At 45.2% G+C, this 19,371-nt stretch overlaps 1 protein-coding gene across 8 annotated transcripts in view; it reads right to left on the bottom strand.

The window, feature by feature from the left end:
• The window catches only part of ODF2L (outer dense fiber of sperm tails 2 like), a 192,372-nt gene that overhangs the window by 141,995 nt on the left and 31,006 nt on the right, over positions 1–19,371 (bottom strand). For all 8 annotated transcript variants that reach the window (XM_029617769.1, XM_029617772.1, XM_029617771.1 and 5 more), the window contains one exon: positions 13,142–13,314. In XM_029617769.1, coding sequence (XP_029473629.1) covers positions 13,142–13,314 — 173 coding nt within the window. The remainder of the gene's footprint in view (positions 1–13,141; positions 13,315–19,371) is intronic.

The following is a 19,371-nucleotide window of genomic DNA, read 5'->3' as shown; positions in this document are numbered from 1 at the left end:
GTATGTAGTGCTGTACAGATACACATAGATGACAATCCCTACTCTTTGGAGTTGACAATCTAATCAAGACCAAAGAACAAATCAAAAAACAAGGAAGAGGCTTGGAGTTAGGTTAGCAAAGGCACAACTGAGAAAATATAAAGTAGGTGGTTATAGGTGGGGATTAAGTTGAGCCAGGGTTGGGGCTTGGTACAATATGTGATAAGGTCCAAAGCGAAGGAGCATACAGTACTATAATAAAAGACTGCTTTATCAACAGTTTTTGGTCAGGTTATAGAGGACAGGAGAGCAGGGATAGGTGCATAGAAGGAACAGAGGTCAAAGCCTTGGGTGTCCTAAAGGTATAGATGTGGGCTGATTGAGATGAAAAGGATAGCTAAGTGTAAAGGATATGAGGGATAGTCAAATAGGGAAATAGCAGTTATAGAAGCAGCATAGAGGGAGCAATTGGAAAAGACCAGGTCATCGCAGAAGTCAAGTTGGTGGATGAGGGTTGTAGAATATAGCTGAAGGTCAAATGAGGAAACAAGGGCAAGAAGCCTAGAGGCATAAGGTTAAGAGGGGGGTCATCTAAAAGTAAACTGAAATCCCCTAGGACAAGGAAGGGGAATATGATTCTACGAAGGATAGCCAGTAGACAGTGAGGAAGGAAGAGGAGGGACTTACCAGGAGGCTCATATATAACAGCTACCCAGAGAGGTAGTGGAGTAGACAGGCAGACAGAATGGGCCTCTAAGGACAAAAAGAAATGGGATTGTCGGGGAAGGAGAAGGTGAAATATACAAGGGGGGGGCAAGAAGAAAATCCAACAAGCCCACCATGGTTGTGAGAACTAGGCATTCTCCAGACAGCAGCAAGTGAGGCAAAGTCATCAGTTGAATGCCAAATTTCTGTTAAGGCTAAGAAATGGAGAGAATGAGAGATGAAGAGATCCATTGATGTATACTAGTTTGTTGGATACAGAGTGGGCGTTCCACAGGGAACATATGAAAAGGAGAGAGGAGGCAAGAGAGAGGAAGGAGGACAACAGAGATAAAGTAATAGGTTATTAGACAATAACCTTGAATGGCCATGGTAGGGGAGCATATCCCATGGGTAGATATCAGAGGGGAGAAGAGAGAAGAAAAACATAGAAAGAGAAGCAGAATGTCACAGGGAGCATGTGCTGCCTATTTGCCACTTGCTGTGGCAGACTCATCAATGCCAGGACCTCCAGCTACCACTGGCTCTCCCCTGTGTCGGTGCAATCACTGATCACTCACAGGGGCCCACCGAAGTTAAAAATCCCTCTCCAAGCCGCCTGTCAGGCTTTTTTTTTTTTTTTTTTTTTAACTTACAGATAAACTCAAATTATAATACTTTCCTGAATGCTGTAGAGCGACAGCTGGTTTCCGAGGGTTCTCTAGGGGAATGAGGAACAGGACCACCAGCTAATCAAAACCCCCTCAATATCCAGGGACAAGACACACCCTGCTCATCCACCTCAACCAGGGAAGATGGCCCCCACTAGAGACCTAACAACTCGCTAGGAGGAAGCTTCTACTGAACTCTTTACTATTCTTTTTTTTTTCACTCCAGACTGCAAGTTCTACACCTCTACTATCTGCTGGAGACAGAGAAATACTGAGGGACTGCAGGTGGCACTCTAGGTTACGTAGCAGTGTCAGTGAAGCTTTTCTTCTGTCTCCATCTGTTGGCAGGGAGGCAAAACCCAGAAGTGTGGACTGATCTGGAATGAACAGGAACCCATGGATAGATATCCGGGGGGAGGGGGAGAGAAGGAAAAACATGGCAAGAGTGTCAGAATTGTCACAGGGCGCAATTAGAATAAAATGTTCTTGAAGGATCAAATTAGAAGTGCATAAGCAGTGGACAGAACATAAGTAGGGATGGCAGAGGAGTGGGAATGAGAGAATGTATTGTTCTCCTGGGTTTCTGCACCTGACTACTGTTCTACTCTTAAACAGGGGGTACTTTCTGTCAGGTGCAGAAACCCAGGAGAACAATATATTCTCTCATTCCCACTCCTGAAGAGTTTTTGCAAGGCCCTTAATCTGAATCCTTCTATCTTTTGGGGGGACTAGTAAGTAATTGGAATAAAATACTGCCCTCTTTCCTGCAGTAAAACAGGTTTCACTACCTTGAGAAGGAGGAGATTTCAGATTTGATAAGGTCCTGGTTTCAGTTAAACTGGAAAAAAAAAAGACTGGAATACTGGTTATTACCCTTAGACTCAGAAAAAAACCCCGACCCAGTTTTGACTGGGTGGTAGTATGGGGTTTTGAATGCTTTTTTGTCTCTTTGGTTGTCTTGAACCCTGTCTTGGGCAAAAGGCAATTGATAGCATCTCTTCTAAGGAAAACAAAACGGCTTCTTCAGATAAACACTTCTGAGTGCCCAAATTAGCTCAGAAATAGCAGCAGAGAAGGTCTAAAGTATCCTATGGCGGTCCTTTATCACACAAATAAAATGGGGCTTATGAGAATATGATGAATATATCAAAGAGGAATGAATTCCCATGTAAACAATAAATATTCACCCAAATAAGTCTACTTTATATACTATCAATGAGACAGCTAATTATACAATCTTGCAGACACATGATCATGCAAAGGGAAGAAAAGACCTCAGAACTAAGCTGTGTGTATGTATTCACCAATCTTTCTATCATTGGTCAGAAAATCCTCCCATTAATTCAAAATGAAAATGTATTATTATTTTAATATTTAAATGTTGTCACAGAGAAGGGAATTAGCTAGCTCTTGATGGAGTTGAGAGACAATCCCTTTTGTAGGCCGTTCTGCAGGAATTCCAAAATCGCAGGAATTTTGACTGAGCGTGGTATGATGTCGCAGTCCTCGCACCAGGCTTCGAATACTCTCCAAATCCTTATGTATGTTAGGGATGTGGAGAACTTGCATGCTTGGAGTAGGGTGTCAATTACTTCCCCCAAGTATCCGCTCTTCCTCAGGTGAGTCCTCTCAATGGCCAGACCGTAAGAGAGAATTGAGCTGGATCCTCGTGGAGGATCGGTCCCTGTTGGAGCAGGTCTCTGTGTGTAGGTAGCGGAAGGGGGCTCCCTGTCAGCAGTCTTCGCATGTCTGTGTACCATGGTCTTCTTGGCCAGTCCGGGGCCACTAGAAGTACTGGTCCCCTGTGGTGTTCTATCTTGTGGATAATTGCGCCTAATAGGGGCCACGGCAGAAAGGCGTATTTATTTATTTCTTTATTTGATGAGTTTTATATACCGTCCTTCGGTAGAGCCATCATAACGGTTTACAAAGTGAACATTTTTCTTAGCAGTTTTGCAACAGTATAACAATGTGAACATTTACAGAAATAAACATATCAAGTCCAGTACGCATTATTAGGTTGGATGAGGAGGGTATGCATGTTCAGGTTGGAGAGAATGTATTAAGAGGATGTATAACAGAGTCTCCTGTGGCCAGGTCTGTACCAGAGTATTGATTCCCTGGGACTGGGGTTTCTGCCTGTGGCTGAAGAAACTGGGCACTTGAGTGTTGGACCGGTTTGCCAGGAGGTCCATGGTTGGTGTTCCCCAACAGTTTACTATCAATTGGAATGCTGTGGTCGACAGCCTCCATTCTCCTGGGTCTAGACTTTCTCTGCTGAGGTAATCCGCAGCGACGTTGTCTTTCCCGGCGATGTGGACGGCCGAGATCTCTTGAAGATTCGCTTCTGCTTATGACATTAGGAGGTCTATTTCCAGAGACACCTGTTCCTCCCTGGCTATTTCCTGGCTATACCTGTTCCTCCCTGTCTATTTCCAGAGACACCTGTTCTGGTTCCTCCCTGACGGTTGATGTAGGCCACCGTTGTGGCGTTGTCCGACATTACTCTGACCGCTTTGTCTCGGAGTCTGTGACCGAACCCTAGGCAGGCTAGTCTGACTGCCCGGGCTTCTAGGTGATTGATGTTCCATCCCGACCCTTCTTTGTTCCATTGCCCTTGGGCGGTTAGCTCCTGGCAGTGTGCTCCCCATCCTCGTAGGCTGGCATCTGTGGTGAGCAGGATCCAGGTTGGTGAGGATAGTCTCGTTCCCGGGCTCAGATGGCCTTCTTGTAGCCATCATCATAGTTGGGCCCGAACTCTGTCCGGGAGCTGAAGACGTACGGTGTAGTTCTGGGACAGTGGGTTCCATCGTGATAGTTTTGAGCATTGTAGGGGTCTCATGTGAGCTCGTGCCCATGGCACTACTTCCAGTGTGGATGCCATGAGACCGAGGACTTGTAGGTAATCCCATGCTGTGGGGGTGAAGTTCGCTCAACAGGGTTCGAAACTGGGTCATCAGTTTTGATCTCCTTGTCGGTGTCAGGATGACCTTGTCTTGTTTGGTGTCGAACCGGACTCCCAAGTATTCTAGAGATTGGGAGGGCTGCAGGCAGCTCTTGTTTGTGTTGAGCACCCACCCGAGGCTCTCCAGTAGTATTGACTCTGTTGGTTGCCTGGTGGCTTCCTCTGGGGATTTCGCCCTGATCAGCCAATCGTCCAGATAAGGGTGCATGCGGATTCCTTCCTTCCTCAGTGTTGCTGCCATCACCACTATGATCTTCGTGAACATCCGGGGTGCAGTGGCTAACCCAAATGGTAGTGCCCGGAACTGGTAGTGATGGTCCAGGATTGAGAAGCGTAGAAAACGCTGATGCTCTTGATGGATTGGAATGTGTAGGTAGGCTTCCGACAGATCCAGGGATGTAAGGAACTCTCCCAGTTGTATCGCCCTTATTACCAAGTGTAGGGTTTCCATGCAGAAGCAAGGAATCTTCAAGTGACGGTTGACCGCCTTGAGGTCCAGGATGGGTCTGAATGTTCCTTCTTTCTTGGGGATGATAAAATAGATGGAATAATGTCCAGTATTTATTTGTTGTTGAGGCACCGGTGTTATAGCCTCTAAGGCTAGCAATCTGGTCAGTGTAGCTTCCACTGTCATCCTCTTGGAAGGGTCATGGCAGGGGGATTCCACAAAGTTGTCCAGAGGGAGGTGGTGAAAATCCAGGTAATATCCCTCTCGAATGAGGGATAGGACCCACTTGTCCGAAGTTATCTCGACCCATCTTTGGTAGAATAGGGCAAGTCTGCCCCCTATGGCTTCTTTCTTTTGATGAGTCGGCTGATTTTCATTGTGGGGTGCGGCTGGGGCCTGGGCCCGAGCTGGCTCCCCTTTTGTTGTGCTTGTTCCGAAAGGACTGGCTTCGACCTGCGGGGCGGGTCGCTTGATATGAGCTTCTATATGGGTTGAAGCGCTGTGATCCTCTGCCCCTGGAGGTTCGGGGGAAGGATCGCTGGTTTTTCTTATTCCTGTCCTCCGGTAGCCACGGCAGTGGAGACTCGCCCCATTTGTTGGCTATTTCTCTAGTTCGCTTCTGAACAGGAGTGTTCCCTTGAAAGGCATCCTTGTGATTCTTGTTTTGGAGGATGCGTCGGCCGACCAGTTTCGGAGCCAGAGTTGTCTTCTGGCTGCCACAGCAGATGACACTCCTCTAGCTGCGGTGCGCACCAGATCAGAAGCGGCATCCGCGAGGAATGATACTGCTGGTTCCAGGGCCTCCCCAGGAGTGTTGTTCCTGGTCTGTGATAAGCAGGCGTGTGTCACCACGGAACAGCAGGCCGCGATCTGTAAAGACATAGCGGAGACGTCAAAGGACCGTTTGAGGATAGATTCCAGACGTCTGTCTTGAGCATCCTTGAGTGCTGCTCCTCCCTCCACCGGGATAGTAGTGCACTTCGAGACTGCGCAGACCATGTCATCCACTTTCGGACATGCCAGGAGATCTTTGACGGCTGGGTCCAGGGGGTACATGGCTGCCAGAGCCCACCCCCCCTTTGAACGTAGTTCCCGGAGCATCCCATTCCAGGTCAATTAGTTGCTGGATGGCTTGAAATAGTGGGAAATGGCGGGAGGTCTGACGGAGTCCCTCTAGTAGGGGGTTCATCTTAGGTTCCCCCGAGGCACTTGTGCCCGGGATAACAAGCTCCTTTAAGCTGTGTGTGACCAGGTCTGGAAGCTCGTCCTTGGTGAAGAAGCGTCTCATGGTTCGGTGGGGCTCTGCCCCCGGAGGGAGCTCCCCTTCCTCCAGGGGTTCTGAATCCTCATCCAAGTTGTCTGTGTCCCCGAAGGTGGGGCTTCTGGGTGGTGGGATCACTTCCCTGGGCAGAGAGGATCCCGGGATGTTGAGGACCTCTGGTGGAACCTGGGGCCGTATTATAGGAGGCCCCGGTTGCATGTGGACAAAGGTTTGCAGACCTTTGAAGAATTCCACCCAGGAGATAGATGCTGGGTCTAGACTAAGGGGCGCTGTGTCCCTGGGGAGCCCCATTTGAGGGGAGGCCCCACTGTGCAATGCTAGGTCCTGCATACTGCTCGAGAGGCTGTAACCCGGTACTGGCTGGGGAGGGCCATGAATTGGATCCCCTAGGGCTTCTTCGCACTGTATACACAGGGCCGTGGCCTCCTCATGCTGTGCAGCTCTAGTGTGGCATGCTGGGCAAAAGCCCTGAGCTTTGAGTTTCTTTTCCAGTGGTGCCATGGCTTGTGCGCGTAAAATACAGTTGTGCACTCCGGTGCGTGGAAGTTGTGCGCGTAGGTTTGGTGCGCGCTCAGGGAGATGTGCGCGCTGTTGTGCACTACTAGGGCATGAATTTATTTCCTCGATTAATGGAAGTAGTGCACTTTTTAAAATAATGTTTTCGTGTGAAATGCTTAAAAAAAATCTTTAAAAAACAGGACCAATGATTAAAACTGTACCCCCTTGAGTTATAGATGGAGCACATTTAATGCTGTAAAAGATACTAACAATTGGGGTTTATATGATGGTCCCATAGAAAAATATTATTTATGTGTTATTTTTGGTGAATACATGTTTTTTGTAGTTATTTTCAGAGCAAGCATTCTTTTGAACAATTTGAACATTTTATCATTGACTGTATTAAGGAACATCCCATGGAAGAGAATCGTGATACTTTGTTACATTGTTTGGCACAGAATTTGTTTTTTCTATTGGAAATCTTGGAACCACTTGGACTGAATATTTTCCTTGAATGGAGCTTATTCTTGTAATTTTGATAACTGGAGAAATCAACCCTTTTAGAAAAGTTCCATTTTATAACAACGTACTATTTTTTATAATATATTGTTTGACATTGTGCTTTATATTTTGTGATTGGCTGCTACTTATCACATGACTTTCATGGAGGCTAAATATTAAGGCTGCTATGCCTAGAGTCTATTGCCACCATTTTAATTCTTTCATGGATACTATCATTTTGAAGACTTTAAGTTGTCTATAATTGTAAGTAAGATTCACCTTTTTCTTTCCTATTTTAAACTGGAGTGCACTTACATCTTTCGTATATTTGCAGAAAATGTTTTGCAACGGTTACACATGACGAAATGCTGAGTATAGAGGGCCTGAAGCAGCTTTTCACAATGAAATGCTGGCTGTGACAGCTTTATCAGCAACTTTCAAGTAGTGTTCATTTTGTTTGGATTATAGTGGCAAAAGCTAACTGACCTCAGTTTTCAAGTTTTTTGATCACTATTTAACTGATGAAAGCACTCGCATTTAAGTATTAAAATAAGAAATTTTCACTTTGAATTAATCGGAGGTTTTTCTGACCAATGACAGAAAGCTTGGCAAATGTGTACATACACATGGCTTAATTCTGAGTCTTTTCCTCCCTTTATTTATTTATAAAATTTAGTAATCGCTTTCCAATTTTATAATAAAATTTCCAAAGCAATGTACACTTGATCAGCTGTCTGCAAAATTGTACAATTGGCTATCTCATTGACAGTATATAAATTAGATTTATTCTGGTGAATACTAATTGTTTACAGTGGGAATATTTCTTTTTGGTCCTTTATTACATCCGCCCTCCCAAACAGAAGCACTCAAAATTCACTTGCTTCAGAGATAGCCAGGGTCATCAGAAATTCTTCCTTACTCACTGCTACAATAACTGACAGAAGAGTCTCCATGCAGAAATGAGGGATCTATGGGGCCTCGTTTATCTTCTTGAGATCTAGGCTAGACCTGAAGGTGCCCTCTTTTTTTTTTTTTTTTTTAAATTAGGAAGTAGATGGAATATCTCCTTGCCCCACTTCTCTCTGGGCACTGGAACTACTACTGCCAAATCTAGAACATGATCCAGAATAACATTGTAACATCATAAATAATGGCAGATAAAGACCAAAATGATCCATTTAAGCCTACCCAGCAATTTTTTTTTAACTACCCTTAAAAAGCTGCTGGGCAAACTAGATGGACCATTTTTGTCTTTATCTGCCATTATTTATTATGTTATTAATGTCTCCTTCTTCTCTGGGGAGTGAAAAGTCAAAATCATGAAGGTGTCCACTACTGGGTGAGAAAACTCTAAAGTGTAACTGCCTCTTATTACTTTAAGAACCCACTGGCCCATTATAATTTGGGCCCACTCCCTATAAAATTGGGACAGCTGTCCCCCAATATGTTGAATAGGAGAATGAACCCCTTGAATCTCACTGGGAAGTTTTAGAACTTCCTGTCTGCCTACATCTCCATCCCTAGCTCCTCTCATTCCTCCTCAAAAGAACTGAGACTTGCCACTGAAATGACCTCTGTGCAAAGTCAGTAATTTTCTCGGCTGATAGAGCCTCACCTCCCTAAAATTGGGAGCCCCTTCTGACTCCCTCTAGGCTTATCCTCCAGTAACTTATGAGACTTTGTCTCCACCAGGTTCTTTACTTACTTAAGATCTCCTCCCTACAATTTTCCTTAACAGAGCAACTTACTCAGCCTCGCTTTAGAAAACATGTCCGCAGACCAGTTCCTGAGCCACAGCAGATGCCTGGCTGAGACTGACACCAATATACCTTAGCTGAAGTTTGAATGAGATTATAAAGCACATCTGCGACAAAGGCAACACTAGCCTCCAGCATTTCTGTTTTCCTAGCTGTCACCCCTTCATCCATACTCCCCACCTGGAGCTGCTGTATCCAGCTTAAACATGCCCTAAATAAATAGTTACTGCAAACAGTAGCCTGTAAAGCCTATGCAACAACCTCAAAGGATTGCTTGAGGATAACCTAAATTCTCTTATCCTGTGCATCCTTTAATGCTGCACCACCTTCTACTGGAATTGTAGTCTTTTTAGTAACCTCCAAGACCAAGCAATCCACCTTCAGGAATTTTAACTGTTCTGCATCATCCTCAGGCAGAGGAGAGCTTAGTCATCGCTCTGACCATCCTCAGGTGTATCCCACTCTGCAGTAACTAGAGCCTTAACTGCTTTGTGAAAAGGAAAAGATTTTTATGATTTCTGAAGACCCTGAAAAATGGGATCTTTTCCCTACTTGGTAGGCTCCACCTCCTCCTCCGCTGTGCTCAATTCTGCCAATGCCTATGTGCTCATAACAGGGATTTCCTCTCAGTTAAATAAAGGCACCACTCGCAGATCATTCCCTGTCACCACCAGAATCTCACATTCTTCCACAGATTCCCCTTTCTCCATTATCCTGTGTACCCAGAATGTCCCTTAATGAATCTGAAGCTGATGCCACAGACCTCGTATCCAAACCAAAATCTGGCTTCCATCTCAGCCTTTTTGCTGAAACCAAAAGGCTAGAATGTCTCATTAGAGGATCTGGGATCAAGGGCACTGACAAGGAGAATAGGGGGGTAGAGGAAGGCTGGGAAAGCCAATCCCTGGCCAAATGATCCAGTTCCCCTTTCTCCCTTCTTCGCATTCTCCTGTGATCACTCTCCACCACTGACAGAACCAAAGGTTCTAGACAAGCCTCTGCAGTGTGATTGTTGTTACTTAAAATGTCTGACTTCCCCCTTTAATGGGCTCCCCCCTCCTCCTTGGGAGTAGTGATTTTGGGCCTGGGCCGTTTTTCTGCCATGCTACTTAATTCTGCAAGGAGGATTCCTGGAGCTGCAGAATATGATACTCCTCTCCCCTGAAATTGTTGCAGCAGAGGTCTGATGCTGCTGAGCCACTGTATCAATCCCCAAGATAGGCATCTCTTCCTGCACTTGGAGACTGTTATAATCATGCTCAAAAAATGCTGCCAAAAATACTACAAACACTCATCAGTACTCCCTTCAAACAATAAGGGTTACCCTTATTGTTTCCCAATAAGGGTTACCCTTATTGTTTCCCAATAAGGCTTACCCAGTTGTTTCCTTTGCCCAGGATGGGCAAAGGAAACAACTGGGTTTTTTTTTTAAACTTTATTACTCTCTACAGAAACAAAAATCAAATACTTCCCTAAAAAGTGGTCTTTATCCCAAGAGGATCTTCAAGGGGGGCCAAGATGGTAAGGTCTGTGGGCAGGGCTGGAGAGACTATCAAATCCTACCCCCCCCCCCCCCCCCCCCCCCTATATACATATTACCGGAACAAGCCAGTTAGGAGCCACTGACTCCCCTGCTCATCCCTATTCAAACCAATGGGTCGTCCAGAAAAATGAACCAACCAGCAGCAATTTGTCCCCTATCTACCAAGCTGCTGGTTCTAGCACCTGTACTGAAGAGCTACAAGTAGCATTGTACTCTATACGGTGATTTCAGCAAAACAGTTGTTCAGGGTCTCCATCTGCTGGTGGGAAAGCAAAACTCAGGCATGTGGACTGGTCTGGTGGGACAATAAGGAAATAGTCGGCTGCTGAACCAGATGTTTCTCACACTCTATGCCTTTTTACATTATGATGTGCAAATCATTTTGCCTCTCTTGTGTAGCATCTTCCAAAATGGTACACAAATATTCAGCCATGTAGTATTGGTAAGAACCTATGCAAGACTATAGTATATCAGTCTGACAAGTTCACATTCCAATAATGTCCAAGGATTTAGGCTCACATTCCAGGGACTTTGAGGCATCTTGGTACTACTGGCCCTTTTGAGGTCAGATTCAATGACCATAGTGTGATAAAGTAATTAGGGGTTTATCAAATCCTGAGCTGACTGGATGTGATACTTCAAATCTGCTATCACAAGGGAGTATATAATATGTGAGGTTTCCCATATCCTCTTACATACATCCTGGAAAAAGATGGCAAACAAGTGCCACACCTACTCTCTTGTGGCACAAAGATACTTTAAGAAACCAAGTAAAGGAAAATCAAGTTCTCTTTGTCCCTGCAAATCAAAAAGCCATCCTCTGAACAAAAGCTGGGAAGGAAAGTTAAGTTCAGAAGAAGATTATAAAATCTTTTGTAAAAAATTAAAGGCTTATTTAATTAAACAGGCATACTCAGATTAACTTCTATGGATTTAATGCAGTTCCATCAAGTGCTGTATGTTGCATTTCAGTGTCCAACTGTTTTGAAATAGTGCTGTATGTTGCATTTTAATGTTTTAATTTATTGTCGTGATGTGATTTTTACTGTGTGTATCTACACACTGGGCTCACTCTGTAGAGAGCTCTAGAAGTGGTGGAAGCCTACCACTTCTACCAGGTATAGTCAATGCCTGCTGGCATAAGAGGCTTAGACAGACAACCCATTATGATGCCCTGGCATGGTATAGAGGATAGAGGACCTCAGAAATGAACCTCCAATAAAAGGGGCTCGGCATCCGTGCCCAGTTTCCAGTCACCAATCTCTGAGGACAGAGAAGACACTTGGCAAAGGACTGTCGGTAAGGCCAAAGCGAACATATGGATATTTGCCTGGTGATCCAGCCAAAGAGAGAATGAGAAGGGCAACTTAAAAATAATGCTCCAAAGGAGCAATGATCCACAACCCAGAAAAGGGGAATCTGGAGAGGCAGGAACAATGAAGAAATGGGGACTTGCAGACTCTCTCTTTTTGTGAGGAAAATGGGCATGAAAAAGACCTGTGTCCATATAGGCAGCTGAAAATGGAAGTCTTTAAATGACCCTGGTAGTGCAGAAACCTGACCGGCTCTTTGGGAGTGTGCTTCTGTAAAACAGAACGTCATGCAAAGGAAGAATGTACTTGGCTTGATGATCTGGAGTTGGAATGCAAGTTAGCGGAACAACATGAAAAGGAGCAAAGAACAGTGACAGAGCCCCAGTATGTTAATATAGGGGTAGATCTTTAAAAAATACGCGATCGCGTACTTTTGTTCGCGCACCAGGCGCGAACAAAAGTACGCTGGATTTTATAAGATACGAGCGTAGCCGCGCGTATCTTATAAAATCCGGGGTCGGTGCACGCAAGGGGGTGCACATTTGTGCAACCTGCGCGTGCCGAGCCCAGCGTGCGCTGCCTGTTCCCTCCGAGGCCGCTCCGAAATCGGAGCAGCCTCGGAGGGAACTTTCCTTCGCCCTCCCCCCACCTTCCCCTCCCTTCCTCTACCTAACCCACCCCCCCGGCCCTATCTAAACCCCCCCCGCTACCTTTGTCGGCAAAGTTACACCTGTCGAAAGCAGGCATAACTTTGCGCGCGCCGGCCGGCAGCCCCGCTCCATCCTCCGGTGGGTAGTGGGGTCAGTATGACTGGAGGAGAAGTGAAGCTGGACCAGGGTGTAACCCCGGCATGTCTGGATGCTCGACCTGACAAGGCTGAGCTGAAGCGGAGGGTATGTGAAAGAGTGTACCAACAACTCCCTCATTATATCTTAAGGAGCCCATTTCAGGCTTTTAACCCAGGCTTCCTTAAGGCAGAAGGCTGCAAGGGATTCTGAATGAAATGAGGCTCCGTTCACCTGCCATAAGAGCCCGGGCCTAGAGAGCTTGAGCAGGCCCCAGGGAGCTAACAGGACCTCACATACACCAAGACGGTGGAAGTTTACCTGTTAGATGTGCCTGACGCAAGGTAAGCTACTATCTTGATTCTTATCTTTTTGAAACACTGTAAATAAATATCTAAACCATAAATAAGCTGGTCCAGTTTTATTATATCCTCAACTATTTCTGCAGCCGCTTCAGGCCCAAATAAACATATGCGCTGCGGTGTAGTGTAACAGAAATCAATTAGATCATGCATTTTCTTTTTATCTGCATACAAATAGTAATTGATTATTTAGTTTTCACTCAAATAATAAAATAACCATTTAGTAATAATTGGTCATGCCTCATTATGAAAAAGTAAAAAATAAGCAGTTGAATAGTATGAGAAAAAGCAAGATAGAAGCTAGAAAAGGGTATAATTTTCTGCTTAATGCATACCATTTCATGGCATTTTCATTTGAGCTCTGCTGTAGCGGGGGTTGATGTACTACCCTTGAAAGTTGAGAGGATAGTTCTTCTAGCATGGTTTCTTGTTTATCCAGGATTTTACTCAGAGTGGTTTGAATATCTTGAGTCTGCGCAAAAGGTTCTTCATCCAAATGTGCTAAAAACTTAGAAAGAAAATGTTGTTTCCATTCTTTATTATTCACAATTCAGAAACAATATTTCCTCTTCTACAAATGAGAACTGAGGAAGCTAAAGGGTTATTTGCTAAAAATAAAAATTTCTATATAAAGCCAACTTTCAGGTTAGAGATTAGCTGAACTAAACTTTCCATGCTTCACCTTGGATAAATATATTTTTGCCATATTTTCACCAACATTATCTTCTTCCCAAACAGCCACTTTATTTGTTTATCAAAAGCTGAAGGAAAGCAGCCTCTTCTGAATATTTATCTAGACAGAGAGAGTGAGAGAGACAGACTAGAAAGATTAGCAATGTTCGCAACAGATAAACGGAAATATATGACAACACGGCCCAGTTATTTAACAAAGCCTTATAAAGATTTGTTAAAATCATTTTATAACAGGCTGAGCAGGGCTTTAGCCAAAATTTTCAAATAAGACTTGTGTGCAAGTCTGCTTTGAAAATTTGTGGGTTGTCATGGTACATGTGTACACGTATAAGCAGAAAATTACACCTGCCAAGCAGGTGTAGCTTTCTGCATATCTAGATAGATAGGTAGATAAATAGGCACTAACCTATTAAAACGAGGGGAATAATAAATTAGCAAGGTATACAAAAAGATGTTTGAAACCCCCTACATAGCTTTTAGTAAATATATATGCAACAAAATTATAAATCCAGAAAAAGTGTACCACTCACATTTTTATTAATGCATATAGCCAAAAATATCAAAAACATTTCTAAACTAAAATTATATGGACAAAAAATATACAAAATCCCTGAAAACTAATCACATCCATGCCAATCTTCATAAAAACTATATAACAAGTAACTATATAAGTCATATATGTTCCATATGTCATAGTCCCTCTGCAGCAAACAATGAGCCAATCCAAAGTTCCAAAAGTCAGCAGTATTATAACTGACTTATTCAGGGCTCGAAGTTCAGAAATCTTGAATGTGTCCAAAAATCACAAACGTAAGGCTCCCAACAAAGATGAGAACCACAGCCAACATTCAAATTGCAGAGAGTGCTGAAATCCCCTGCTGTTAATGAACAATACTTTGACCCTCCTACAAAGGCCTTCATTTCGCTGTATAATGGGCTTCCTCAGAGGCTTGTATAATAAGGTGTTTCAAAGCGCAATAAGAAATTGAGCCTCCAACTTGAAGAACTTGATAGCTCTATTTTTCACAAAGACGATGTTGCACTCATAACTTCAAGGGATAAACGTCCCATCGCCACCAGGCACGCTTGTAACAACCTTCATCAAGGTCCCTCACCGGTGCGAATGGGGCTTTGGTGTGAATGAGGCCTGGGAAAGAAAATTGGTAGGATGAGTGTCTGGAGAAGATGAAAATCTATCACTACCATAGGCAGGAACATAGGCTGTGTATGTAAGACCACCCTGTCATGACAGAACTTACTATAAGGTGGATAAGTCACTAAGGCCTTAAGCTCACTGACCCTGCATGCTGAAGTGACTGCCACCAAAAATATGACCTTTCAAGTCAGGTACTTCAGGTCACAGATGCGCAGTGGCTCAAAAGGAGCTTCCATCAGCTGAGCCAACACCACAATGAGGTCCCAAGACTCAGCGGGAGACCTTAGGGGAGGCTTCAACTGAAGCAGGCCCTGCATGAAACGTAAACTATGGGCTATACAATCTACACCGTGGTGGTATGTGCCAATCACTGAGATGAACTCTGACCTAGCTGGTTTTTAAGCCAGCCTCCAATAGGTGTGGAAGGTAGTCAAGCAGTTTGTGTGTGGGGGAGGAAAACGGATCTAAGGCCTTCTGCTCACACTTCAGTCTGTAGAACTTTCTAGTGGAAGGCTTCTGGAAGCCACCAGGACCTAAGACCATCTTCAGAAAAATCAAATTGCTGCAGGATTAACCTCTCAACATCCAGGCTGTGAGTGTCACGGCCTGGAGGTTAGGATGGTGCAGCTTGCCCTGATCTTGCGTGATGGTATTCAACATTGGCTTCATCACATTGTCTAATAAAAGATCAATCTCTGTGTTTGTGTGTCCTAAGCTGAGCCTGACCTGTGGCCCCTCACGGGACGTCCCCTCGTGGACATGGTCAGCTGCCACAGTGTCCAAGGGTCCACCCAAACCTCACTAATTATAACACAGGGCGAAACAAATAGGAAAAACACTAAACGATGGTGGTGGGTGTCGATGGAAGACAGGCACCAAGGCACCGCCACCACGAGGGGAACTGACCACGAAAGAAAACTTACCCAAACCTGACTGAGGGAACTACAAGGAGGCACCAAGAGAGATCCGGCGACAGACTTTCAAAGAAAGACAGCGAAAAACCGCAAAAACAAAGTTTTCCATGAGGCAAAAAGCCAAAAGTTTTACGGCTCAAGTTTTGACAGCTCCAGGGAAAAAAAGAGTCTGAAGATGGATCCCGCGTGGATGCGTGGTATAGGGTATGCTGGGCATGCTCAGTGTGCCTAGTTAAAGTTTCTAGAAACTTTGACATAAGTTTTCTGCATTGGGCTCCATCTGATGATGTCATCCATATGTGAGGGCTACCATCCTGCTTGTCCTCAGAGAAAAATATGAGAATAAAGTAAAAAATAATACAAAAATGACAAAACCAAAAACAAGAAAACTTCAATACTGATAAAGAAAAGGGGTACAAAAATGATGACATGGATGGAAAAGCTCCCTTATGGAATAAAGCTAAACAGGTTAGGCCTCTTTAGCTTGGAGAATAGATGGCTGAAAGGGGATATGATTGAGATTTCTAAAATCATGAGTGGGGTGGAACAGGTAAATAGGGAATAGTTAATTTACCCTTTCAAACAAAACCAGCAACCAGAAGATTTAAATCGTAGGAAGAATTTTTTCACTCAGCACACAATTAAGCTATGGAATCTATTGTCAGAGGACGTGGTTAAAGCAACTAACACAGTGGGATTTCAAAACTGAGCTGGATAAGTTCCTTAAGCAAAAGTCCATAAATATAGTAGCTATTATCCAGGTAGACTTGGGAACGCTAATATTTGGGATCTGCCAGTAACTCCTGGAATGGCGTCTCTCTCTCTCTCTCTCTCTCTCTTCCTCCCTCCTGAACCCGTCCATTCAGCTGACATAGGACGTACAGGAGACATCGCAAATGGCGAGGAAACCTTACCGCGCGGTCGCAGCAGCTATCGCACAGCCTAACGCAATCCAAAGAGGTGTAGTTAAAATTGGCGTTATGGCTGTGCGATAGTTCTTTGCAGACACGTTTTCACATGCGGTAAGGGCCTATCACATGCGTTAACGGGGCTTTTCGCATGCGATAAGCCCTTAACGCATGCGAAAACGCCTTATCGCATTTTGATAAATGACCCCCTATGTCAGGAGTGGAATACAATCAAGTACGGTTAAATTTCAAGTGGCTAATACAGATCAAAGTCTTGAATACCTATGGAAAGAAATTCCAATAAAGAATGGAAAAATTATTTTCTTTCCTTTATTCTGCTATACCTGTCCAGAACAATTAGGTTTGTCCTCACTTTCAGCCAATGGAGGCCAAGTTGCTTACCTGTAATAGGTGTTCTCCTAGGACAGCAGGATGTTAGTTACCCACATGTGGGTGACATCATCAGATGGAGCCCAACATGAAAAACTTTTGTCACAGTTTCTAGAAACTGACTGGCACATTGAGCATGCCTAGCATGCCCTATACCACACATCCATACAGGGTCCCTCTTCAATCTCATAATATAGAATTACGATAAAAATAAAATAATAAACAATAGGAAAAACCCAACTCCATGGGGAGGCGGGCAGGTTTCGTGAGGACTACCATCCTGCTGTCCTAGAACACCTGTTACAGGTAAGCAACTCTGCTTTCTCCTAGGACAAGCAGGATGGTAGTCCTCACATGTGGGTGAATACCAAGCTATAGGCTGCTCCTGGATACAGCAATGACCAACAGCACCTGATTGGGTGCCAACGGGCACAATAAACTACAGTGCTGTTAGTAACAAAGGGAGGCAGCCTGAACCCTAACAATGGGCCCTAGGCAGGAAGCATTGGGTTTAAGGCTGAAAGAGATTGCGAAGGACAAATTGGCTGAAGCTACTGTCGTACCTACCATCCTTGTTCAAGCAGTAGTGGGCTGTGAACATATGTAAGGAATTCCACATTGCAGCCTTGCAGATTTCAGTGATGGGAACTGACCGTAAGTGGGCTACCATAGCTCTCGCAAAGCGAGCCTTGACACTGCCTCCCAGCCGAAGTCCAGTCTGCGCATAGCAGAAGGAGATATAATCCGCCAGCCAGTTGGACAGAGCTTCCTTGCCCTCCGCAACTCCCAATCTATTCTTGTCGAAAGATATGAAGAGCTGTGCGGACAGTCTGTGGCCTGCTGTGCATTCTAGATAGAAAGTCCAAACTGCAGAGCCCGTTCGTCCTGGTGTGAATGAGGCCTTGGAAAAAAGATGGGCAGAATGACCAACTGATTGAGATGAAAATCTGTCACCACCTTAGGCAGGAACTTAGGATGTCTATGCAGAACCACCCTATCATGAAAGAATTTCGTGTAGAGTGGCTATGTAACCAAAGCCTGAAACTCACTCACCCTGCACGCCTGAAACTCACTCATCCTGACCGCCACTAGGAAGAGGACCTTCCAGGTCAGGAACTTCAGATTGCAGGAGCACAGAGGCTCAAAAGGATCACGCATGAGCCGCGCCAATATTATGCTTAGGTCCCAGGACACAACGGGAGACCGTAGGGGAGACTTCAACTGAAGCAGACCCCGTATAAACCGCCCTACTATGGGCTGCACAGAGATGGACATATCAGAAACACCCTGATGGTAAGTGCTGATGGCCATCAGGTGTACCCTGACTGAATTGGTTTTCAACCCAGCCTCTAAGAAGTGACACAGATAGTCCAGCAACTTTGGAGGAGATAGGCAAATGGATTCAAGCCATGACTCTCGCACCAGACGGAGAACCTCTTGTACTTCAGTCTATAAATCTTCCTGGTGGAAGACTTCCTGGAAGCTACCAGTACCTGAGACACGTCATTAGAGAGGTCAAGGGACTGCAGGACTAGCCTCTCTCAACATCCAGGCAGTCAAAGCTAATGACCTGAGGTTCAGATGGCATAGCCTGCCCCAATCCTATATAATCAGATCGGGGAAGGTCCCTAGACGAATCAGATCTCTGATCGACAGGTCCCACAGGAACGGGAATCAGATCTGTCTTGGCCAATAAGGAGCCACCAGGCTCATGGTCCCCTTGTCCTGCTGGAGCTTCAAGAGAGTCTTCATTACCAGCAAAAGTGGAGGATACATGTACAGAAGACCCTTAACCCAATTGCGGGCAAAGGCGTCCGAGGCTGGTAGTCCATCTGCCCTGAACAGGGAGCAAAAGTGGTTCACTTTTTTGCTGCAAGGGGAGGCAAAGAGGTCCACATCCAGGGTTCCCCACAGGTGAAATATCCGGTATGCTCAAAATGCGTAGCAGATCGCCCGAAGCTCCAGGAAGTTGATCTCGTATTGAGATTCCTAAGCTAACCAGCGACCTTGTATGCAGAAGCTGTCCACATGCGCCCCCAACCCAGGTTTGGGCACCAAAGGCATAGAGGGCATTGAGAGCACCGACAGCACCACGATCCCCAATGGCCTAGGATTGGGATCGAGGAATCGCGGCCGTGGATCTTGCAGCCCTGAGGGGGCTGTTGGCCATATCATCTCTTCCTCCTTGGAGGACCCAATGATGGGAATCACTCAGCGGTGGCCGCTGGGGCACAGATGAAACCCCAGGCACCGGTTTTGTTAGTAGTATGCCCAAAAAGACACCTAGATGCTTGAGCAGAGATGCCAAGAGAGACGGCGCAGGCTCCAGCACCGGCATAGGAATCAGTGTTGATGGTGGCTCCATACCCCACAGGGCTTGTAGCACCACTAGCTGAACCCTGCAATCCAACTCCTCTTGAAAATCTGCTGAAGATAAAATGGACTGAGGAGAAGAAGGAGGGGGAAGCATCACCAGAGCCTCCTCGGAGTCCTGAGGAGGCTCA

This window comes from Rhinatrema bivittatum, chromosome 10 (assembly GCF_901001135.1).
Source record: "Rhinatrema bivittatum chromosome 10, aRhiBiv1.1, whole genome shotgun sequence".
NCBI classification, from domain to species: Eukaryota; Metazoa; Chordata; class Amphibia; order Gymnophiona; family Rhinatrematidae; genus Rhinatrema; species Rhinatrema bivittatum.
Note: the sequence above shows the minus strand (reverse complement) of the source record. Positions and strands in the feature narration are given on the sequence as shown.